Here is a 25,668-nt window from a genome sequence, read left to right on the forward strand (position 1 = left end):
ACCATTTTGCTCTCTGGTCAGTTTCACCCTGTTTGTGCCCAACATTTTGGGTGCTGGCGTAAGGATTCTTCCTGCCTCAATTTGCTGAAGGTTGTTCCAGGACATTTGCTCTGCAGGCTCCAGTCCTGGGTGCCTTTTCAGCCCCAAAAGTACACAGTTGTACTCAGCTGGTTCTGCCAATTCCAGCAATATATAGTTTCCCTGGTTTTTTTTTTAATTTTTGAGGAGCCATCTTCATAGCTACACAAACACACATAAGAGAATCTTAGCCACTTGGAGGACAGGTCTGCTGCCCACCGAAAAGCATTTGGTTGACCTCCATCCACTGTCCTCCACTGTCCACTTGGTTTTTCTGTCCTCCAATTGGTTTTTCTGTCCTCCACTTGGTTTTTCTGTGAAGTAAGAAAATCCTTTCAGCTGGCCACAAAATGTCGGGTGCAAGCAAAGGATGAAACTGACAAGACAGCAAAATGGCCAGGCGGGTAACTTGAGACACTTCCTGAGCTCTGCATTCCACACAGCCAGGCAGTAGATGTCTTGCAGGTGGCTTAGGCGGAAAAGTGATCTTTGAAGCATTTTTTAAAAAAGATATCTTGAGCAGAAATAAGGGGTCCTAAGAACATCTTAGGGAAAAGGCTGTGTGGAGTGCCTTCCTAGGATGTCTTTTTTTGCGTCCTCAAGATGTCTTATTTCAGCTGTGTGGAATGGAACCATAGTTTTTCTCCAAACCAGATACCATTCATGAAAAAACAGAGGAGAAGCCACAGTTCATACCTGATTATTACACAGGATGAGGACTCTAGGCTCAACCAGTGTACGCTTGTTCTGTGCAACACAGCTTTTATATGTAGTATATATTGTGAACTTGAGACTAAGTATATCCTGTTATTTCATATGAAGTTGCTGTTCTGTCCAGTTCTACTCTGATTAAATCTCTCCAAAAATCTCAGGCAGAGAAAGATCTTTTCCCAACGCGTCCTATATGAGATCCTATAGATTCCAGGCATTGACCCTGGGATCACCTGCTGTAAAGCTACGGCCACAAAAGATTCTGGTCATGTTCCTGCCACCAACTGCTTTGGTACTTATGACTTTCCCTCTCCCAAGCTGTTCTACGGTAGAAAACAATAAAGTAAATTATTTAAAATCTCAAATGTCAGCTTGCTCTGCTTGTTTTCAAGAACGTGTTGTTGCTGATCAATATCGGTGAGTATTTGTATGGTGTTAGGTTTTGTGTTTACCTGCTGAACCAATGTTTGTGGAAATGACAAGAGCAAACCTGGGAAAAGGCTCTTTCACGTCTGCGAAAGTGACCTTTACGATAACTTCATTTCACCTGGCATTTTTGATCGAACTAGCTGAAAAGCCTCGTTTTTGCAGCTTTTCCCACCACCGTTTCAACAGATAAGGTCAGTGATATCATTAGCCGGCAGAAAAGAGAAGTTGGGATGTAAAGATAAAGGTGTTTTCTTTCCAGTTCTCGGTTTTACTGAAAGGTCTTTATGGAATGCATTGTTAGGTTCAAGCCCATTGACAACTGTTTTAAGTGCTTTGGGAGAAATTCTTTTGCTTAGCTCATATTGACTCAATTATAATTTTATTGTTTCAACCTATATAAGTCAAGCTTGTTAAACAACTATTAAAACTATACATAACATTCTCAAAAGATATTCAGTATAGGAAAGCTACAGAAAAATCTATAGTAGGGTGAATCCTTTTCAGTAGGTTGAGTCTAAAGTTTGTTTTCTTCCACTGTAAGGCTCTTCCTTCCCTGAGTTGGATAGACTCAGCTGGCCAAGTCTCGTTAGATCTGGCAGCCTGAGCAGGGTCAACCCTTGATAGCACTTGGATGGGAGACCACCAAGGAAGTCCTAGGATGCTATGCAGAGGCAGGCAATGGCAAACTAGCTCTGCTTGTCTCTTGCCTTGAAAACCTATAGTAGTGGTGGCGAACCTATGGCACTCCAGATTGGCCATGCTGGAAGGGGCTGATGGGAATTGTAGCCCATGAACATCTGGAGTGCCATAGGTTCGCCACCACGGACCTATAGGATTGAATAAGTCAGCTGTGACTTCATAGCAGTTTACTTGCCCACACAAGATGCTTTGGCCAGTAGAAGAAGCGGGTGATTTTTCCCCCAATTCCCATAGTTCCCTTGACACAGTTGGATCTTAGCTGTATAATTTTTTACTGTGAACACTCTAAGAAAGACTAGAAACTTCAATTGCTCTGAATGTGTCTGGAATCTGGCTAATGATGCATGAAATTTGAAATTGTACCCACTCCTCTGGGTGCCTGCTTGTCTCTGGACCTTAAATGGTCTTGACCTTTAAAGTCCTAAATTATCAGGGACCATACTGTCTTAAGAACTGCTGGTTACCATATTTATATATCTGGAAGTGCAGATCATAGTTGGTTGCCTTGTTTTATGTCTCTTGCCATTAGATAGGTGACAGTTTGGAGCACAAGACAGAGTTTTACCAGGTGTGTCACCGTAGAATGCCCTTCTAGGGAAGTCCAACCCTCCTTATTAACTACCTCTTTATTACATTAATGTATTTAATTAATTTTTATCTTACCCTTCCTGTACAGAGATTGGGTTGGTTACATGATTCTTCCATTCTCTGTTCTATTCTTTCATCAACATTTTGACTATAGCTGTGGTGGCGAACCTGTGGCACCCCAAATGTTAATGGACTACAATTCCCATCAGCCCCTGCCAGCATGGCCAATTGGTTCCCATCAGCCCCTGCCAGCATGGCCATAGGTTCGCCACCACTGGACTATAGGATGAGCTAATAAAGAATGATGAGACATGGTCAGCTAATGAGAGAGCAGTCTAAGCTGATTTATTGGTAGACCAATAGCCTTGACTTCATGCAGGGGTCTGCAACCTGTGGCTCTCCAGATGTTCATGGACTACAATTTCCATCAGCCCCTGCCAGCATGGCCAGCCATGCTGGTAGGGGCTGATGGGAATTGTAGTCCACGAACATCTGGAGAGCCGCAAGTTGCAGACCCCAATTGAATAACACAAGAATTTCTGAATACTCCCTCTCCAATGGTGACACTGCCATTATCTTTGTCAACTTCACATTATCCTCAGACTTCTGAAAAGCAGCTCTGGAATATATTAAAATGTTTCAAAAGGCCCTGACCTGGATGGATGGACCAGGTTAGCCCAGTGTTGTTTGGTCTTGGAAACTAAACAAGAGTTCCCGATTGGTATTTGAATGGGAGACCACCAAGGAAGTCCAGGGCCACTACTCAGAAGCAGGCAATGACAAACCACCTCTGAGCATCTCTTGTGAAAACCTGATGGGGCCACCATAAGCTGGCTGTGATTTGGCAGCGCTTTCCACCACGAGCCTCTTTTTTTTCTGCCACAGTTGACTAACTAAGCACATGTGCATGAAATGTATTAGCGAAGTAGAAATTGATTAGTAGGACAGATATAAAAGAAAAAATAATTGTGCACGTGGAATGAGCTGTCTCTTGGTCCTGTGATGTGAGTAGATTTCGGTTTCCTTATAGATGGAAGTTAGAAGTCAGGCTCTATTAGTTCTTCATTCATTGGGTATTAAAAAGGCTCTTCTTATGATGTCCCATCATCTCTGTTTACATTTATTATTTCTTTGATGATCTGGCCAAGGATAACCAGCAATTAACTGAGGAGGTCTATTAGCGTGGACAACAAAAGGTGCCCTGTGATATAATAATAAAAGATCACAGCTAAGCCGCCACAGTACTGAACTAAATGCACAACCCTGAAAAGGGGGCGCTGGTCCTCAGTATAGACAGGACCCAAGGGAAAAAAATATTCATCTATTGCAAGATACAAAACTTGTTGGGTAAATACCTAGTACAGCAAAATACTAAAGTATACTTAATTTGATAAGTGAATAAATTAAATGATACTCCAGATTATATATTCATTTTGAATCTTCCTTGTACTTGTGTAGAAGACCCTCTTGAATATTCTCAGTTGTGTCCTAAGAAATCATTTCAATATCTTTGGGACAGATAGACTCCACAGACCGTAGCTCCAGATTCCGGCCCTTTTGTCCAACTAGTACCTCTGTCTCTTGTGTGTTTAATTTGTTGTGTTTTGTATAGCAGGTGGGGCTAATTTGAAAAGAATAGCTCAATTTAGGAAGTTGCTTACTGCACGTGTATGATGAGGAGGGTAGGATTTGGATTGACAGTTATCAAAATAAGTATTCATTCATTCATTCATTCATTCATTCATTCATTCATTCATTCATTCATTCATTCATTCATTCATTCATTCATTCATTCATTCATTCATTCATTCATTCATTCATTTATTGCATTTGATATACTGCCCCCATCCCCTGAGGGCTCTGGGCGGTGTACAAGTTAAACTGCAGAACGAAATCAATAAACCCCAATAAATAATAAATTACATCTTAGTTAAAATCATTTTAAAATATCCAATAACTCCCAAACGTCATAGATCTAGATATCAGTAGCCCAGCTCAGTGGTGATCAATTCCTAAGAACATAAGAACATAAGAACTAGCCTGCTGCCAGAGTCCATCTAGTCCAGCACTCTGCTACTTGCAGTGGCCCACCAGGTGCCTTTGGGAGCTCACGTGCAGGATGTGAAAGCAATAGCCTGCTGCTGCTAAGCACCTGGTCTGCTAAGGCATTTGCAATCTGAGATCAAGGAGGATCAAGATTGGTAGCCATAGATCGACTTCTCCTCCATAAATCTGTCCAAGCCCTTTTTAAAGCTATCCAGGTTAGTGGCCATCACCACCTCCTGTGGCAGCATATTCCTAATGTAATTCCAAAGCTGGTATGGAATATAGAGGACAGAATGCAAGGGACGGCACCTCAGTGGCTGGCCTCCCCAAAAGCCTGGCGGAACAACTCCATCTTGCAGGCCCTGCGGAACTGTTCTAGGTCTCTTCTATGCAGAAGAGAACCTATTGACAGCTTGCATCAATATGCACTTTTGGTCTGACTATCAGAAGATATTTTATTCTTATTGTTTCTTACATGCTGTCTTTTTTTTTCTTTGAGACAGATAGGTTGGGGCCTCCTTTGGATATAATACTGGACTCTCTGAATTGCACAGCATTCAGTGTACAATGGAGAATGCCTCAGCAGCATGCAAGCATCATCTCGGGCTACACTGTGAGTATTTTTGAAAATCTGGTTTAGAAATATACTGATAATAAATCCCATGCTTGTTGTCAATCTGAAGAACAGTACAGCATCCTTCCTAAATTACTTCCATCCTATGCCTGTCTCAATCCTCTAATTTCAATATATTTAGACTGGAATAACTCAGAATAAGATTGCACTGTTAACCTGTCTGTCTCAGCCCAGAATACATTTCAATGAGTGAAAAAAACAACATATTGGTGAGTGTTGACTAGAATGGCAGACCATGTGAAGCTTAAATAGGCATGGACTTACTGTAGATCAGTGGTTCTCAACTTTCCTAATGCCACGACCCCTGAATACAGTTCTTCATGTTGTGGTGACCCCCATCCCTAACATTTATCCGTTTTACAGATGGAGAACGCTGATGCAGAGAGTCTTCGGCGATCCCTGTGAAAGGGTCGTTCGACCCCCAAAGGGGTCGCGACCCACAGGTTGAGAACCGCTGCTGTAGATGGAAATGTGCATTTTGATTGATGTTTGTAACTTTCCATGTATATATGATGTCATTTTGCTGATGCCATGACATTTAGACACAGTCCTTTGATCTTTTCAGTTAAAAGGTTAGCCAGTGTTTACCTCATAAACTTTCAACAAATGAAAGCTCCACAAAGTATTCCACTGACTATAATTCAGCTGTCGGCCCTTTATATAATAATGTGTAGTTTATTTCAGGACTTAAAGGATGAGACTTTGATTAACAGAAGAGATCTTATCATGGTGGTTTGCTGATGGGTGACATCAGGGGAAGCGTTCATAACCTGTTTTAGGAAAGGAAGATGCTGCACTAAGTGGACTTTTTGTTTGATTAATCAAATCTCATCTTACATTCTTATGAAAGAGGGAAGCAATCCCAAGCAAACTTGCCAGGATAGTTGAATGGAAATACTAAATGCACCACCCTCTGAGGACCAGTTTCCACAACTTGGGAGTGATTTATCTGAACCCCATCACAATCTCGTGATATTTATGTGTTCTCTCTTCCTGTACATGCTGTTCCTACTCTGGATTGGGACTTCAGTTTGTCCCTATGGACTGTCACTGCTCAATAGAAACAGTTTAAGGAAGGAACTCTTTGGCCCATTATAAAAAAAACACACGGACACCTCGTCTTCTGCACCACTGGGAGTGGGAGACAAGCTGAAGTGCCTTCAATATCATGTTAACACAAGGAGCAGGAACAGCAAATACGAGAAGTGAGGCAACCCTGCAAGTAACATGTGAATGTGATGGAGTTAACAGGTTAGGCCCAGGGATTCCCTAGCACAGTGGTGGCGAACATTTGGCACTCCAGATATTATGGACTACAATTCCCATCAGCCCCTGCCAGCATGGCCAATTGGCCATGCTGGCAGGGGCTGGTGGGAATTGTAGTCCATAACATCTGGAGTGCCAAAGGTTCGCCACCACGGCCCAAGCATCTCTTAGCCTGTGAAGGGTCATGGAAGTTGATGTAAGAAAGGGAACATGGAAAGTGAGTCCTATTCTCTGTGAGATTTGGTGCTTCTAAATAAGAGGCACATGTGTGTAATATTTTCATAATAATAATTATTATTATTTCTAAACCACTTTCAATATCAAAGAGCTTTACAAATAAGAAAGCAAAATTAAGGCAAACCCTATCCAAAGGTTTGCAATCTTTCATCAAGAAACGTAAGGAAAGAGAAACCCTGGGAAAGGCTTAATGTGTGATTTTCATCTAGGATGGCCACCTCCAGCTCTTCAAAGGGATTCTGTCTCTTCAAAAGCTGAAATGCTAACAAAAAGCATAGCAGGTCTGCTTCTTTCCTTTCGTTTCTCTGCTGCTGTCCCTGTCTCTGAAGTCTTTAAATGGTCCAGCTGTCCAAACTCTCTTGGGCTTGCTTTAGCAGTGGTAGACATGAACTCTCACAGAGATAGATTCTCATTTGGATGTCTGCAGGGTCAGGAATCCAGGCCTATTGTATTTTGCTTTTTTCTTTAAAGAATTTATGTTTGGTAAATGATATGGGAGTTAATCTTTGTGTATTAAATACATTCCTTGATTTCCTGCTCACCCTCTCATTTTAGCAGTCTAGCTATTCTTGAAAGTGACAGGAAGACAACCCGTATCCATCCATATTCCTTTGACACCTTTCAAGTTGATGGAATATGACTTAATTTTGCGTTTAGCTGATGCAGTATCTGTTGTCCATTTGAGAAATTTTTGATATGTTTTAGATTTAGTTTTCAATTATAGTTCCTGCCCTCTTTGAATGAGCACTTTTTGGATGAACTCTGTCTAAGTATATTAAGTATATTGTCGAAGGCTTTCATGGCTGGAATCACTGGAGTGTTGTGGGGTTTCCGGGCTGTATGGCCGTATTCCAGTAGCATTTTCTCCTGACGTTTTGCCTGCTTCTGCTGATGGTATCTGATGGTAGTAAAGCAAGTGGAGTATATATCTGATGGTTGTAAAGCAAGTGGAGTATATATACCTATGGATTTGATGGTAGTAAAGCAAGTGGAGTATATATACCTATGGAATGTCCAGGGTGGGAGAAAGAACCATTTGCTTTGGTTAACGAGTGTAAACGGTGCAATTAACAAATGTGATTTGCATGTGCTGAGTGGAATCCACCCATTTTAGCATATGTAAGTAACAATGAAATTGCATAATCAGTTAGTGAGGGCCTCTGCATAGTAGTTGCCTGGCATTTTAATCCCTTTGATTGCTTCCTGCCTGGAGACATCCTGTCTGGGTGGGGTTCACTAACCATTGTCTAGATTCTAGTGTTTTTAAGTACTGGTAGCCAAACTTTGTTCATTTTCATGGTTTCTTCCTTTCTGTTGAAATTGTCCATGTGCTTGTGGATTTCAATGGCTTCTCTATGTAGTCTGATGTAGTGGTTGTCAGAGGGGTCCAGAATTTCTGTGTTTTCAAATAACCTCTGGAAAAGGCCACTGCAACACAGCCATACAACCCAGAAAAACCACAACACCTTTCATAGCTCTTCAGCATTTCGGGCAGAAGCTCTGATTAGCAGGATGAACCTTTTAGAACTATTTTCTTGCATACACACAAGAATATATAGCGCTAGCTAAGAAACATTGGGCAGTATTGGACAGATCTCCACAGGCCAATCAGAAGCTCTGTTGGCCCCACCCACTTTTGAAAAACACTTGGCAGGCCCCACGAAAGGTGTCCGAGGATTCCACAGTTCTCAGGGCACTACATTGGGAACCTGTGGGCTAGGGTCTAGACTCTAGTGCAAACACTTTCGAAATGCATTTGCATGTTGAAAAGTTTTCATTCGGGTAGTATTGTATTTAACCCACGGAAATGTTTTCTGGTGGGCTAATAAGTTTGGTTACTGCCACTGTCTGAAAAGTTAGACACTTACTAAAAGTTTCAAGAATGAAAGCAATTAGCTAGGTAGGATGGACTCATTGGAGGTCTCCAAGCATAGGATGGTCAGCCATCTATTAGGGCTTAGCTGCTTTGCATGGACGGTTGGACAAGATCTCCTGTAAATCCTCTCCCATATTTAGGACTGACAACCATAATCTGTTTATACATTTGCGCTGTTTTCATTCACGTGCATCCTTGTAAGCTTAATTAACTTAACCAACCTCTTCTCAAGGTATACTACTCAGAGGTCAAGGCTGATAAACCAATTAAACAGCAGTCGCATGATGTGCCTCTTAGTCTGGACATGCTCAGTTCAGTAAGTATCTGATATTACTTGTGCATCGGTTCTTAGAGCTTTTTATTTGGCCAAAGGTGTTTGAGTCATGGTCTGTTAGTGGCACTGCCAGCATGGTGTAGTGGTTAAGAGCAGGCGGACTGTAATCTGAAGAACCGGATTTGATTCCTCACTCCTTCACATGAGCGGTGGATTCTTATCTGGTGAGCTGGACTTGTTTTCCACTCCTACACATGAAGCCTGCTGGGTAATCTTGGGCCAGTGACAGTTCTCTCCAAACTCTCTCAGCCCCACCTGCACCACGAGGTGTCTGTTGCAGGGAGAGGAAGTTGAAAGAGTTTGTGTGTCCCTTTAAATCTCCTTACAGGAGAGAAAGTGGGGGTATAAATCCAAATTCTTCTTCTATTTTTTCCCCTCTTTTTGGCATTGATCCTGTGCCTCAAATTGCTGCATCACCAGCAGGTGTCCTGTATATTTCCATGATGAGAAAAACCATACCTGTGCCCGTTTTGGACACCAGACAGCTGTTGAAGTCACTAGAACTTTGTCAGAAAAATTACTCTTTGAAACTGTATTGTTGAAGGCTTTCATGGCTGGAATCAGCTGGCTGTTGTAGATTTTCCGGGATTGTATAGCCATGGTCTGGTAGTTTTTGCTCTAGTATTTTGCCCAAATCTATGGCTGGCGTCTTCAGAGGCATGTCATAGCCAGCACATCTCCCTGTGACGTGCCTCTGAAGATGCCAGCCATAGATGCGAGTGAAATGTTCGGAGCAGAAACAACCAGACCACAGCCAAACAGCCTAGAAAACCCACAATAGCTTTTAAACAACACAAAACTCCCACCAGGTTTTTTTTTTGTTTTTAAAGTGCCAATATTAGTTGTTGCTTTCATGTTCCATTTTGTTTTGCTGTTTAAAAATAACGAGTTTGAAAAACTGGGGAGAAATCCTGCTGTCTAAATTGGACACACGTGGCATGGTTTTTACATGTGTACTTTATGCATGGCATTTTAATTAAGGAGAAGTCTACATTCATGTGGAAAAACATATGAGTAACTGAAAGGCTGGGGTGGTGGCGGTTGTTCCCAGTTAGCTATGACATGTGGTACGAATCAGTGCTCTTCACGTGCAAAGTCTTATGAGTGTGTCCTTATGCCCTTTGTATACAGAAGTCCAAGTAAGTGAGTGAACAAAAGAGTGGAATGCAGCTTTGCGTTTTAGTAGGATTTGGGCCTTGTGAGTAGAATTTAAAAATGGCGGCCTTCAGTGTTTCTGTATGCCACTAACTTCTCCAGACTTCTTAGTTTTGATCCTCTAAGAACCCACTTCTGTTTGTTCACCTCTTGTCTCTAGGAAGAAGTCAGAATTGGGTTCACAGGGTGATGCAGCCCTCACTTGCCTTCTGCCGGAAGAGGGCAAGTGATGGCTTCTGTTCTTTCCACCATCACTGTTCATTTGTCCATCTACCTGAGTGGGTGAAAAAGTGGTGATGGCTGCAACAGCCTACAGTGACTACTGCTCTTCTCCTTTGGGCAGCGAATGAGAGAAAGTCCCATTCCTCCTTGACACTGAGAGGAAGAACGCAAAACAAGTGAGCAGTGAAGGCCACTCCTTCCTGCCGTCTGTAAGATAGGTGAGTGAACTACTGGAAGAGAAAGCCACCTGCCCTTTCTTTTTGGCTGCCAACATGTTCAAGAGAGAGAAGGAGCAACTTCCTCTCTGCTCTGGGAGCCAAAAGCAAGTGAAGTCTCCATCACCTTATGAATCCAATTCTGACTTCAAAGGCCAAAGGCTTTTGGAGGGAATCTTCCTGCAGGTTGCTCATAAATTTGGAGCAAGCTCTGACTGTATATTTAATATATTCTGTCTTTAAATATTCTGCTTTCTTATGAAGTTCTATTTCTTTTTTCTCTTCCACCAGGGACAACTTGATGGGCAAGCAATTTTTGTAAGTACTATTTTTCCTGAGGAAAAAGAAGTTATCACACAAAACTACTGACGCAGGGATTCAATTCTCCTCCCTTGAGCAAAATTCTGCACAAATCATATGTGAAGAGGTAGGGGAAGGGGGCTGAGAGAGGGGACTGAGCACAATCCAGGGCAGATGCACAATCACAAGACGAAGTGTAAACATGCAGTGTGAGCTCCAGGGTTGCAGGGCTGCAACATGGAAGCCACACCTTTTAACCTTTAACAACATGTATGTTATGAAAGAGGTTGACACGCATGAAGGTGAAGACTACATGGTGGAGCATGCACAAAGTCCCAGGTTCAATCCTTGACTCCTCTAGCTTCATAGTGATGGATCTTGGATATCAGGGCTGGGAATGTCTTCTGCCTAAGAGCCCAGAATAAGGAGATGTCCTTCTTCGCTCAGAGGAGAAGGACCCTTCACGATTAGTGTCCAGTGGTTGTTCTAGTACAGGGGTCTGCAACCTGCGGCTCTCCAGATGTTCATGGACTACAATTCCCATCAGCCCCTGCCAATTGGCCATGCTGGCAGGGACTGATGGGATTTGTAGTCCACGAACATCTGGAGAGCCACAGGTTGCAGACCCCTGTTCTAGTACCTGTTGTTCACTGTTCCTTCCATCGACTGTAGCAGGCAGGGCTTTATAGTGATATGACTGGAAGGAATATAGGGGAGGGTGCGGTGTCAACATCGTCTGTTGCAGATATAGTGTCAAGGGCAGTCTCTGGGCTGCAACCTGGTCAAGGCTGAATAGACAACAGGTTCTCATTCTGTTTTCTGAATATATTGAACCAGTCGAAGTATTGGTGCAAGAAGAATTTTTATACCTTGCTTTTCTCTACAGTAAGGAGTCTCAGAGTGGCCTTCCCACCCCCCTCCATAGTAGACAATTTGTGTGGTAGGTGGGGCTGAAAGAGTTCAGAGAGAACTTTGACTAGACCAAGGTTATGTGAAGGAGGGGGTTAAATCCCCAGGTAGCAGAGTTTGCAAACACAAAGGAACAGACGCACACAAAGGAACAGGGGCACACAGCAGCTCAGCTTCACAGAAGCGGTCCCACGTTTATTGTTCACAATTGTTGTTTGCTCAGACAAAGTTCTCCGCCAGACAGTGCAGAGACATAAGTCACACAGAGGCAAGTCCAGTCCAGTCTTACATACATTTTTCTGTCCAGTCACAGTGCAGCTTCAATTAAGCCCAGAATGAGGCTGGGTAATATGACAACTGTCAACTAGATTTTGCTGATCAGACACCGGTTTGACAGTGCTCTGACAGGTTATCCAGCAGGCTTCATGTGGAGTAGTGGGGAATCCAACCCATAAGAGTCTGCTGCTCTTAACCACTACACTGTCTGTGATTCTGTGAGAGCGGATGCAGCACAGTGCCTTAGTTGTGCCATTAGGGAAGTGCCCAGTCCAAACGTTGCCTTTGGCCATGATCTTCAGAAAACTGCTGTCGCCATCTCAGCATCTGCAGTGTGGGGCTAAAAACACTGCCCTGTGTAAGGATAACCAAGTTGACGTATTAAAAGCTGTCAATGAACATAAGAAGAACCATGCTACATCTGAACAAAGGTCCACCTAGCTTAAGAACATAAGAACAAGCCAGCTGGATCAGACCAAAGTCCATCTAGTCCAGCTCTCTGCTACTCGCAGTGGCCCACCAGGTGCCTTTGGGAGCTCACATGTAGGATGTTGAAGGCGATAGTGGCCTTCATGCCGGCCTGTTGCTCCCGATCACCTGGTCTAAGAAGTTAAGGCATTTGCAATCTCCAGATCAAAGAGGATCAAGATTGGTAGCCATCAGAAATCGACTTCTCCTCCATAAAATGCTGTCCAAGCCCCTTTTAAAGCTATCCAGGTTAGTGGCCATCACACCACCTTTATCTGTGGCAGCATATTCCAAACACCAATCACCGCGTTCGCGTGAAGAAGTGTTTTCCTTTTATTAGTCCTAATTCTTCCCCAGCATTTTCAATGGATTGCCCCTGGTTCAAATAGTATTGTGAGAAAGAGAGAAAAATTTCTCTCTGTCAACATTTTCTACCCCAGAGGCATGAATTTTGTAGAGCTTCAATCATATCCCCCCCCTCAGCCGCCTCCTCTCCAAACTAAAGGAGTCCCAAACGCTGCAGCCTCTCCTCCATAGGGGAAAGGTGCTCCAGTCCCTCAATCATCCCTTGTTGCCCTTCTCTGCACTTTTTTCTATCCTCCTCAATATCAACTTTTTGAGATGCATGGAATCGACCAGAACTGGACACAGTACTCCAAGAGTCGCGGTCAGCACCACTGCGCTTTATATATAGGGCATGACCAATCTTTTGCAGTTTTATTTATCAATTCGCACTGTTTCTAATTATCCCCAGCATAGAGTTTGCACTTTTTCACAGCTGCCATGCATTGAGTTGACATTCCCATGGAACTATCAACTAAAGATTGCCCAAATCCCTTTCCTGGTCCTGTGACTGACAAGCTTTACTTCGAAACCCTGTGGCGTGTATCGTGAAGTTTGTATTTTTTTGCCCCTATGTGCATCGCTTTACATTTTGGTGACATTGAACTGCATTTGCCATTTCTTAGCCCACTCACCTAATTTATCCTGAAAGAGTCCGCTTGGGCTCCTGCGCCAATCCTTTGTGGATTCTCCACCACCTTCTACATAGTGGTATCATCTGCAAAGAGCTTGGCCCACCCGCAGCTACCCACCACCCCTACTTCCAGGTCATTTATGAATAGATTAAAAGAGCACGCGCAAGTCCCAAAAGCAGGATCAGCTTGGGGGACACCACTCCCGACATCTCTCCATTGTGAGAAATTCCCATTTACACCCACTCTTTGTTTCCTGTTTCTCAACCAGTTTTTAATCCATAGGAGGACTTCCCCTCTTATTCCTTCATTTGCTGAGTTTTCTCTAACAGTCTCTGGTGAGGAACTTTGTCAAAAAAAGCCTTTTGGAAATCCAAGTGAGAACCCAATGTCCACTGGTTCCCCCTTATCCACATGCCTGTTTACACCCTCAAAGAACTCTAGTAAGTTTGTAAAGACAGGATTTGCCATGCTGACTCTTTTCTCCAATGAGATACCCTTGCTTTTCTAACATGTTTATAATTTTATCTTTAATGATAGATTCTACTAATTTACCAGGAACAGATAATGTCAAACTACAGGCTGGCCTGTAATTTCGGGTCCCCCCTAAGATCCTTTCTTAAAAGATTGGGTGTGACATTGGGCCCATCTTCCAGTCTTCAGGGATGGAGCCTGATTTCAGCGATAAAGTTGCATATTAAAGTGAGAGAGATCAGCAATTTCATGCTTGAGCTCTTTAAGAACTCTTAGGTGAATGCAATCTGGGCCAGGGGATTTGAGTAACTTATTTAGTTTATCAATGGCTGCCAGAACTTCTTCCTTGTCTACCACTATCTTACGGCTGGATTCCTGGGATTAGCCTCCTAGAAGCTTGGTTCAGGTGCAGGAATGTTCCTCACACTCACCTCTTGGGTGAAGACAGATGCAAAGGAATTCATTTCAGCTTCTCTGCAATCTCCCTGCCATCTTGCTTTGCTACACCCTTTGTTCCTTTGTCATCCTACTTGAGGGCCTACCGCTTCCCTTGCTGGCTTCCTGGCTTTTGATGTAGCTTGAAAGAACTGTTTGTTGCTGGTCTTGATGTTGTTAGCACGCCAGCATCGCGTTCCCTCATGAATCCTTTTGCCTCCCCACTTACAGCTAACTTGCTTCTCTTTTTGCCACCATTTGTGTTTCCTCTCTCATATTCTTCCATCAGCCAAGCTGGACTTCCATTTCTCTAAAAGACATTTTTCTTTTTTCTGATAATTTCCTCCAACACTCCTCTTGTTAACCGCATAGTAGACTTTCTTTTTTGGACTGGAGTGCTGCAACTTTTCTAACCTGTGGAACACATTCCAGCTGAGCTTTTGTGTGACTGTGTTTTTTTTAAATAACCTCCAAAAGCATCCTGGACAGTTTTGACTCTCTTCGATTTTCCCCTTTCAGCTTCCTGCGCACTATCCCCCTCATCTTTGAGAAATTTCCCTTTCTGAGAGAGGCCGATATGTAACCACATTGAACGTAGTTGCCACTTGTTAGCATGCTGAGATACTGAATCTACAACAGCATTGTGAGTCGCTGCATTCCCTATCGGCTCAACAACACTGACTTCTTGCTTGCACCAGGTCCCTGGGTCCCACATAGGAATTAGATCTAGGATCACCTCTCCCTGGTTGGTTCCACAACCATCTGCTTCTTAGCCACAGTCATGTAGCATATCCAGGAATGTTCTCTCCTTACTATGACCTGAACATGCATTTTTCCAGTTTATATGGGGATAGTTAAAATCGCCCATTACCACGACATTTTTTTGTTTTGTTGGCCTCTCTAATTTCTTTCCATCTCAGGAATCCTCTTGTGCACTTTGGTCCAGGGGGACTGATAATAATATTCCCTAATATTAGAACTGTCCTTCACACCTGGTGATTGATATCCACAGTGATTCTGTAGGGGAACTCAACTCCCCTTGCATTGCTCTATTTTATGTAGATACTATGCTCTCTTCTTTGATGTAAAGAGGAGACAGCTCCCACCCCAATGCGCCATGTCCTATCCTTCCTATAGAGCCTGTAGCCTGAGTATAACAGCATCCCACTGGTTCTCCTCATTTCCACCATGTCTCACTGTAATGCCCACTATATCAAAGTCCTCCTTCAAAACTCACTGTACCTCCCTATAGCTCCCCCATTTTAGGTGAAGATAGCTTCTGCACTATTAGCATAGAGACACCTGTATACCCTGTCTCTATTTATCACCTTAACCTGGGATTTATGTGCTTTACCCTCAGAGTCTTTTTGTAGACGCACTATCCCTTGTCACGTATGCACATTGCTATGATTTCACTGGCTTGTATGTGGTTGATTTAGAAAAACCTCCCTCTCTGTCTGCATCCCCATAGCGATACTGTATTCAGAACCCGAGAGTCTCACCTCAGCTCCTGTCGGCTTTCCCCAGTGATCAGTTTAAAGCTGTTCTGCCACCTTTTTAATGTTGGCGCCAGCAAGCCTCTGGTTCCTACCTCTTTGGTTAAGATGAAGCCCGTCCGTTTGCTTACAGGCCTGCCTTGTCCCAAAAAGAGTTCCCCAGTTCCTGACAAAGTCTGAAACCACTCTGCCTTACACCACCTTCTCATCCACGCATTTGAGACCCTTGTATCTCCGGCTTGCCTAGCTTGCAAGCCCTCTTGGCGATGGAGCGAGGTAGCATTTCTGAGAAAGTGCCACCTTGGAAGGTCCTGGACTTCCAACCTGTTTTCCCTAGCTTAAGCCTAAATTTGGCTTCCAGAACCTCCCGGCTACATTTCCCAATAATGCGATTTGGCAGTGCCAATGTGAAGACCACAACTGCTGACCTCCACCCCAGCACTTTGTCTAAAAGCCTATCTATAGGCGAGCGTGACATCCCACAACCTTAAGCACCGAGGCCAGGCCAAAGTCACCATCGCGGTCATCATGCCTCTCACGGAAACCCAACTCTCTACACCACCATGATCGAGATCACCCACTACAAGGAGGCCCCCACCTCCCCGGGGGCTATCACTCGAAGTCTTGAAGAGGATAGCTGATCACCAGGTTAAAGGAAGGGGATCCCATCTAAAGGAGCATCTTCACGCCCACCATCAGACTGGCACCCTCCATCCCCAAGGCCTTCATTCTCCATGACATCTGAAGAGATGATATCAACAGGAAGATGGGACCCGGCTGTTAGGTCCCTGAAAACCCCTCGTCCTGTCACCCCTCTCTGCCTCTTTCCAAGCTTCTCCAGGTCTGCCCACCTTGGCTTCAGAAGAGAGCGCACCACGTTCATCGAGGTGCCAGGAGCTCTCATTACCCAGCCGAGGAGCACACTCACGACTTCTGTCCTAGTGGCAGATAGTCATACATGTGACACTCAGTGCAAAACACTGGAAAGCCCCCATCCCCCTGCTGGCTTTCTGCCTTCATATCTGAAGCTTATCATCCTGTTTCCAACAACCATCTTCCAGATGTCTCCAAGAAGCTTATGAGCAAGGCACAACCTTTCTCTTGCTGTTATAGACTGTGCACCGGGAGCAGTTTGGCCCAGCTACGCCTCTGCTCCAAGCTATTTTCCATGAAGATTCACTCCTTTTTTCCAAGTCCTTCACTCCTTTTTTCCACTCCTTTTTCCTATGCTTGTGGCCATCACCTCATCTTGTCACAGTGAATCCTCTAAGTTGTTTTGTTTTTTCTAAGCCTGCTGCTCCTCAGCTTCAGTACATGGCCTGAATATTACATAGCCTCAATATTACAATATTACAGATTTAGTTTATCCACTTCTGCCTCACTGTGCATAATTTCATAAGGCTTTATCATTAACTTGCATTGTAGCCATCTTTTCCTACGATAAAATATAAACATTCAGCACTACTTATAGGTACCAGTAAGATCAGTTTGTCAACATCAGGTTCTGCAATTAACATATCTGGTTCCAGCCCTGAGCTCTTGGTTTGGGGCATGCTATGAATCAAAATAAATGAATAACTTAATGCAGACTAATGCTTAGGGATGTGGCAATTCCTCCTTTGCTCTGTCCAATTATGCCCAAGCAGTTTTCAGATCTGGGAAATTACCGGCAAAAGCAAAAGCTTTTGGTTTATTTTCCTTTTTCCTACAAGGTTGATTAATGATTTACGCAAAACTCTAGGAGCTAAGCCCTTCAAGCCCAGAGTCTGAGCTTTAATTCTCACACTGTTAAAGGAAGTAATTTTGCCTATTTTCTTCCATTATCTTGGGGATGGAAACTCAGAGTGGTGCCGAGATCTGACACGCATGCTTCTGACAATCACAATGAAAGGGTGTTGTATGAAAAAAACAACACAGTATGATCTAATGGACAAATTGTTAGTTTTCTGCACCTGGAAATACCATTTCAAGCTGTTCTGATGTTTCTGTAGTTTTCCTTTCACTGTGAGTAAGATTTTAAGCATCTGGAAATGAGAAATGGGGGGAGAAGACTGAAAAAGCTTTAAGAGTTACCGTGATGTGTCAGAGCCGAACTTTCCATTCGCTCTTATTTCAATTTGCTGCAGCTATGAACTTGCAAAAAATAAAAAATAAAACTCAGTCAGTCCTATGGTCCTGCTAGGCTTCTGTGCTGGTGTCAATGCTCCTGTAACATTTTTTAAACATCACTAGGGTCTAGCAGCAAAGTCAAAAAGACAAAAATACGTTCCTGAGAGCCAGCATGGCATGGTGGTTAAGAGCAGCAGACTCTAATCTGGTAAACTGAATTTGTTTTCCCACTCCTACACATGAAGTTTGCTGGGTGGACTTGGGCTAGTCATAGTTCTCTCTGAACTCTCTCAGTCCCACCTACCTCACAAGGTATCTGTTGTGGGGAGAGAAAGGGGAAGGAGTTTGTAAGCCCCTTTGAGACTCGTTGTGGTAGATAAAAAGCGGGTTTAAAAACGAATTCTTGTTCTTTTTCATTAAAGTCTAGGAGAAATCTGGAGAGATTAGAGCTCTTTCAGTAGTAAGAAGGTGGAGTTTCAGCCCTTTCCACTGTCTCTTATTCCTTAACAATAGCCCACCTGGCCCTCCCCCCGTTTGTTAAATATGCCAATATTGTTTTTGAAATCCCTGATCCAGAAATGAGAAATAATGATGTATAAACGTACAGACCTTGTTAAATGGTACTAAAACTGATAGTTCTGCGCTCTGTTTCTGACTGCAAATAGCAGATAAATTTGGACTTGATCTGGATAGCCAGACAGAATCTGTGTTCACCTGAGGGACAAGAGCGGGTCTTGATTGTGATGTTAGTCCAAATTTCAAGCAAAACTGAGAATGACAAGGGCTCATCTCTTTCTTGATGGACTTTGCTTGGAAAGCAGGAAGAGGTCTCCTTTGCTTTTTCGATCTTTCCTTTTTTCAGTTCAGAGTACCATCTGCTCTGGTTGTAATAGTAGTATGCATATAATAGTCTCAGCATACATCTTAATCATAAATTCTGTGTTTTAACATGAAGAATTCAACTCAGATATGGGGGTATCACTCATATTGTTGACTTCCAGAACAAGTTAAGATTCAAAACTTACTTTTTGTTTCAGATAATTTTCATGGCATCTGTTTTCATTGTGTCCTTGTGGGCGTCAAGGAGTTTGGAATTTCCTTTTAAAGTGCTGAGAATTCTCCTCTTTGTGGGTTTAGCATTACGTTGGCTCACATGCTTATTTATCTTTTTGTACAACTGGAGGATGTTTCTAGTTTAACTTTCAAGAACAAACCTCTGAGCAGCTGTCAAACTTTCTGCATAGAATCATAGAGTTGGAAGAGACCACAAGGGTCATCAAGTCCAAACCCCTGCCACACAGGAACACACAATCAAAGCACTCCCGACATATGCTCATCCAGCCTTTGTTTAAAAACCTCCAAAGAAGGAGACTCCACCACTCTCCGAGGCAGTGAATTCCACTTTTGAACAACCCTGACAGTCAGAAAGTTCTTCCTAATGTTTAGGTAGAATCTCTTTTCCTGCACCTTGAATCCATTACTTCATGTCCTAAGCTCCCAGGCAGCAGAATACAAGCTTTCTCCCTCTTCGACATGACATCCCTTCAAATATTTAAACATGGCTATCATGTCACCCCTTAACCTACGCTTCTCCCGACTAAACATCCCCAGTTCCCTAAGTCTCTCTTTGTAGGGCATGGACTCCAGACCTTTTACCATTTTGGTTGACCTTCTCTGGACACGTTCCAGCTTGTCAATAAGAACATGAGAAAGAGTCCATCAGACCAGAGTCCATCTAGTCCAGCACTCTGGTACTCAAATTGCAGTGCCCAGAACTGGACACAGTACTCTAGGTGAGGTTTGACCAATGCAGAGTGGAATGGTACAATTACTTCCCTCAATCTGGACAATATACTCTTATTGATGCATCCCAGAATTGCATTGGCTTTCTTGGCTGCCATATACTGCTGACTCAGTTTGTGGTCTATTAAGACTCCCAGATCCCTTTCACATGCACTGTTGTCAAGCTAGGTGTCACCCATCCTATATCTGTGCATTTCATTTTTTCTGCCTAAGTGTAGAATCTTACATTTATCTCTGTTGAAATTTATTTCGTTAGTTTTGGGCCAGCTCTCTAATCTGTCCAGATGATTTTGAATCCTGCCCCTGTCCTCCGGGATGTTAGCTACCCCTCCTAATTTGGTATCATCTGCAAATTTGACTAACATGCCCTCTATTTCATTATCCAAGTCATTGATAAAAATATCACATAGCACTGGGCCCAGGACAAAACCCTGTGGCACTCCACTACTCACTTCTCTCCAGGATGAAAATGAGCCATTGATGAGCACTCTTTGTGTTCAGCCAGTCAACCAATTACAAATTCATCTTATTGTTGCATTGTCTAGTCCACATCTTTCCAGCATACTTGCAAGAATATAATGGGGCATCTTGTCAGAAGCTTTACTAAAATCAAGGTATGCTACATCCACAGCATTCCCTTCATCTACCAAGCTTATCACTCTGTCAAAAAAAAAAAGAGAGGTAAGATTAGCCTGGCATGACTTGTTTTTGAGAAACCCATGTTGATTTTCAGTGATCACCATTCCCTTCCAAGTGCTTACAGACTGTCTCCTTAATTATGTGCTTTAGAATCTTTCCTCGTTTTGATGTCAGGCTGACTGGGCGGTAGTTGTTTGGGTCCTTTGTTTTCCCTTTTGAAGATGGGTACAACATTAGCTCTCCTCCAGTCTGTTGAAATGTCTGTTCTCCAGGAGTGCTTAAAGATTATAGCAAGCGGTTCTGAGGTTACTTCTGTCAGTTCTTTTAATACCCTGGGATGTTGTTCCTCTGGCCCTGGAGATTTGAATTCATTTAAAGTATTCAGGTATTCCTGTACTAGCTCTTTATTTATTCTGTGTTGAATTTCCCCTGCTGTGTCTTCTGATCCATTTCCCCCCATTTGAGCAGTTTTTCTTTTGGGGGAAAAAAACGAGGTAAAGAATGTGTTGAGTAGTTCTGTCTTTTCTCTGTCCTCTGTTAGATTTTCACCATCTTCTCCATTCAGTGACCCTATCAATATCCTTTTCCTTCTTTTTGCTATAGACATAACCAACCAACCAACTCCCCCCACCCCCTTTTATTGTTTTTAACATCTCTTGCAAGTCTGGGCTCATTGTGAGCATTAGCTTTTCTGACTTTTTCCCTATATATCGTGGCTATTTGTTTGAATTCCTCTTTAGGAATTTCCCCCCTTTTCCATTTCTTGTACATGTTCCTTTTATATCTTCTCACTTGAGAGTTCTTTAGACCTCCATCCTGGTCTCCTTGGACACCTTCCCGCTTGAATATTATTTCCCCCATGCACTTCACCCAGTTTAAAGTCTAAAGAGGTCTAAACTGTACTGAGAAACGGTTTTAGGTCAAACTTCTGGATCCCTTGGGGGGATTTTCAGGAAGAACATTTGACCTTGGTTGTGTGTGTTTGTTTTTTGCATCTGCTAAACTAGCTTTAGTGTGATTTCTTCTAAGAGGATTTGTTTTTTGGGGAAAACAATCCTGCAGGCCAGAAGTAGTGATACTGACCCTAAGCAGTATTGATGGTTAAGAACGACAGACTGGGTTTAATTCCCAGCTCCTCCACATGAAACCCGATGAGTGACCTTGGGCTAGTCACCTTGGACTCCCCACCTACCTCACAATTTGCCTGTGGTGAGGAGAGGAAGGGAAGGCAGTTGTAAGCTATCTTGAGACTCCTTAAAGGTCGAGAAAATTTGGGTATGATAACCAACTCTTCTTCTAGTAATCTCTCCTTCCACTCCTCATCATATGTGTTAAAGGTATACATGACATGACATTGTGCCGTTTGCTTCTTTACTCCATATTATTGATGAATGTTGTTGTGGTAGCTTAGGAGAAAACACAATGTGATAATATCATGTTCTCTAAAAACACATTATAGAAGTGAAGTGGAACTTCTGTTTATTTAGCACATGTTTTTTACTCCTCTTCCCTTCCTCCTAATAACTCAAGATGGCATACCTGATTCTTCCACCATTATTTTAGCCTTGCAACAATCTCATCATTTATTAGACTAAGAGGACCTTGGGCAGTGATGGCGAACCTTTTCGAGACCGAGTGCCCAAATTGCAACCCAAAACCCACTTATTTATCGCAAAGTGCCAACATGGCAATTTAACCTGAATACTGAGGTTTTAGTTTAGAAAAAACGGTTGGCTCCGAGGCATGCGTTACTCGGGAGTAAGCTTGGTGAAGCAACCGTGCAATGCTTTGAATGGGTGAATCATGACCCTAGGAGGGTTTACTCAGAAGCAAGGCCAGCCTAGATATATATGTGTGTGGGTGGGTGGGTGGGTGATTTTTGGTATCTCAGAGCCCACAGAGGGCTCTGAGTGCCACCTCTGGCACGCGTGCCATAGGTTTGCCACCACTGACGTAGGGAGTTTCATGGCAAGGTAGAAATTTGAACCTAGAATTCCCCATTACTTGATACAAGTGTGCCATTTTCAGCGGCTTGAACATATAGACACATGAAGCTACCTTATGCTGAGTTAATCATTGGTCTGTCAAGGTCAGTATTATCCACTTCCATGAGCAGAGGCTTCCCAGGGTCTCAAGAAGAAATTTTTGATGTGGTCACCGGATACTTTTGGCTGGAGAACCTGGGGACTTAACCTGGGATGTGTATTCAAAGCAGATACTCTTCCACTGAGCCACAGCCTCTCCCTTGGAGAGGATTTCCCATTCTTCTTGTTACAGTATTGAATTGTAATTTAAGAGAGCCGGGGCGCACAAAGCGTTATTGACAGTTAAATGAAGCCGTCACATTCACTGAAGAAGTTTACTGTATTCCCCTTTTTTCTCTCCCCCCCCACCCTCATTTTTACCAGGAAGTTGTCATTGGAGATTTGAAGCCAGGAACGCTCTTCCGCGTGAGCGTCGGAGCTTACGGCTGGACTGGAAAAGGCCGGCCCAGCATGCCTAGAGATATAACAACTCTATCACAAGGTAAAAGCTGTGTGAATAGAATTCCATTATGGATACTGATTGGGGCAGACTTAATCCCAGCCATTTCATTTTGTTGGCAGGTAGACACAGGGAAACAGCAAGAAGGCTTTGTCATGATATACAGTCCACAGGTGGTGGGGGAAAATCACTCTTTGCTGGTCAGAGGGCAAGATGTAGCTGTAATGGTAGAATAGGCAGGAGCATTATTGAAGACTCAAAAGGATAAACGCAGTCTGGTACACAAGGCAGTTTTGCAAACTCCCTTGAAAAGTCTTTACAAAGGCATTTGAAGATTTCGTTCACTTGGGAAGGCTCCTAACCCGCAGCCTTGCCTCTGGACTGTAGTTATGCAATTTTTGCCTGAGCTAAGTTCAGTAATAGCATTTCCTTATCTGGAGCACAGCTGGATTTGGAGAGTTTGAATCCATTTGGGTCTCATGGGCAGCATCTAGAAACGCATGCTGGTCAATTCCAGGGGCCCTGGCTTGGATGGCTCAGGCTAGCCTGACCTTCTCACATCTTGGAAGCTAAGCAGGTTCAGCCCTGATTAGTATTTGAGTGGTTGACCCCCAAGAACATCTGAGGAGCAGCAGTGGCGTAGTGGTTAAGAGCATGTGTACTCTAATCTGGAGGAACCGGGTTTGATTCCCCACTCTGCCGTTTGAGCTGTGGAGGTTTATCTGGGGAATTCAGATTAGCCTGTGCACTCCCACACATGCCAGCTGGGTAACTTTAGGCTTGTCACAGCTTTTCGGAGCTCACTCAGCCCCGCCCACCTCACAGGGTGTTTGTTGTGAGGGGAGAAGGGAAAGGAGTTTTTAAGCTCCTTTGAGTCTCCTACAGGAGAGAAAGGGGGGATATAAATCCAAACTCCTCCTCCTCTTCTTCCTCTTCCTCTTCTAAAAGAATGAGTGAAACCTGGAGCAAACAGCAAACCAGGGGAGGGGGGGGGGGTCATGATAGTTTGGTGAGATCTGGGGAAATTTTAATCTGTGTAAAATTACAGTAACCTGGAAATGGCAAAAAGTATTTGTTTGAGGTTTTTAAAAGTCACTTAGAAGACATATGACATGTGTGTTTCTCTTGTCTTAGATAAATGTATGCCTCCTGATCCACCTTTCCAACCCCAAGTCATTGTTGTTTCCGATTCAGAAGTTGCCCTGTCATGGAAACCAGGACCCAGCGAAGGAAGTTCCCCAATTCAGTACTACACAGTGGCATTTATGAGGTGATTTCCCCCCCCCCCCCCAAATTTGAACTGAATTTGTGGATAATCTCCGTTCCTGCTTTTTTGTGATGGATATCTTGGTCTGAAGGATATTGCTCATTCATTAATTTATTATGTCTAAAAGACTCCATATCTTGTGCTTTGTTGCAAGCTCCGAGATAAGTTCTTCCACCTTTAGAGAGTAGGGATGCTGCATTCACAAGTTACAGCGAATGCATGTTCGGTTTGTGCACACTTGATTTTTTTACTTGCTTTCAGTCATTCTTGCTTTACGTTCATTGTATGTGCAGCCAAATGTGTAATACAAATTCACATATTGATTTCACCGGCTACTGGTCCTTGGTTTCAGTTGTAAAGTGAATGGGCAGGGGCTCTTTCTTACGGATAAATGTGTGCACATTACCTGTAACATGCAAAAGGGCCTATAGAGCTGGTGGTGGGAGCAAATGTGGTGTAGAATGTCTCACTAGCATCTGGGAGGCCTGAATTCCAATTTCCATTCTGCAGTGGAAGCTTGCTGGGAGATCTTGGGCCTGACTTGGCTTAACCTACCCCACAGGATTGTTGTTGTGAGGATAAAACAGGATGGGAGAACAGTATTATAAGCTACTTGGGGTTTCCATTGGAGAGAAAGTGGGCTATGGGGTCTGCAACCTGTGCCTCTCCAGATGTTCATGGACTACAATTCCCATCAGCCCCTGCCAGCATGGCCAATTGGCCTAACACTCTACATCATAGGCAAATCACTTGTGGCCAGTGACAGTCCCAGTAAATATATAAAATAAAATAACTTTTTAAAAAATAGCTACTGAACAAATGTCAAAATAAAATATGGAAAATATTTCTGAAAAGACTGAAGTCCAATTGGCCATGCTGGCAGGGCTGATGGGAATTGTAGTCCACGAACATCTGGAGAGCCGCAGGTTGCAGACCCCTGGAAGAAATATGTTGTTTTAGCCCTGCTCTCCAGCTAAGAAACACCCTCCCTTTGGAGATCCCCGGGAACTTCAGTCTTTTCAGAAATATTTTCCATATTTTATTTTGACATTTGTTCAGTAGCTATTTTTTTAAAAAAGTTATTTTATTTTATATATTTACTGGGACTGTCACTGGCCACAAGTGATTTGCCTGTGATGTAGAGTGTTAGGGAGTGTAGGAGGGATAAGTGTAGCCAGCTCCTTCTGGAGTAATTAGGTAGTATTGCTAGGTTGTCTCTTTTTTGCAGCATTTTTAGTTCAGTGTACAGTAGTCTTAATACTACTGTTAATGTTTTAGTTTTAGTTTTACTGTTAATGTACTGGTATAGAGTTGATGTATTGATACATGGTGAATTTATGGTTGTAAATGTATTGATATATTGTTAATTGATATTGTCTATATATTGATGTTTGTTATGCTGATGGATTGTTGATGGATTGTTGTTAATATACTGATTTATTATTAATATATTGATAGTGTGAATTTAGTACTGATGTGTACTGATATGTATAATGTAGTGCTTCTCTTATTGTTACTAGCTAATTGTTAGGCATGGGGTGTTT

At 43.1% G+C, this 25,668-nt stretch overlaps 1 protein-coding gene across 1 annotated transcript in view; it reads left to right on the forward strand.

Moving 5' to 3' along the window:
- The window catches only part of EGFLAM (EGF like, fibronectin type III and laminin G domains), a 149,365-nt gene that overhangs the window by 42,987 nt on the left and 80,710 nt on the right, over positions 1–25,668 (forward strand). Inside the window, exons 2-6 of the mRNA XM_048504664.1 lie at positions 5,055–5,164; positions 8,797–8,880; positions 10,782–10,808; positions 22,782–22,899; positions 23,992–24,127. Coding sequence (XP_048360621.1) covers positions 5,055–5,164; positions 8,797–8,880; positions 10,782–10,808; positions 22,782–22,899; positions 23,992–24,127 — 475 coding nt within the window. The remainder of the gene's footprint in view (positions 1–5,054; positions 5,165–8,796; positions 8,881–10,781; positions 10,809–22,781; positions 22,900–23,991; positions 24,128–25,668) is intronic.

Source organism: Sphaerodactylus townsendi, linkage group LG07 (assembly GCF_021028975.2).
Source record: "Sphaerodactylus townsendi isolate TG3544 linkage group LG07, MPM_Stown_v2.3, whole genome shotgun sequence".
Lineage (NCBI taxonomy): Eukaryota > Metazoa > Chordata > Lepidosauria > Squamata > Sphaerodactylidae > Sphaerodactylus > Sphaerodactylus townsendi.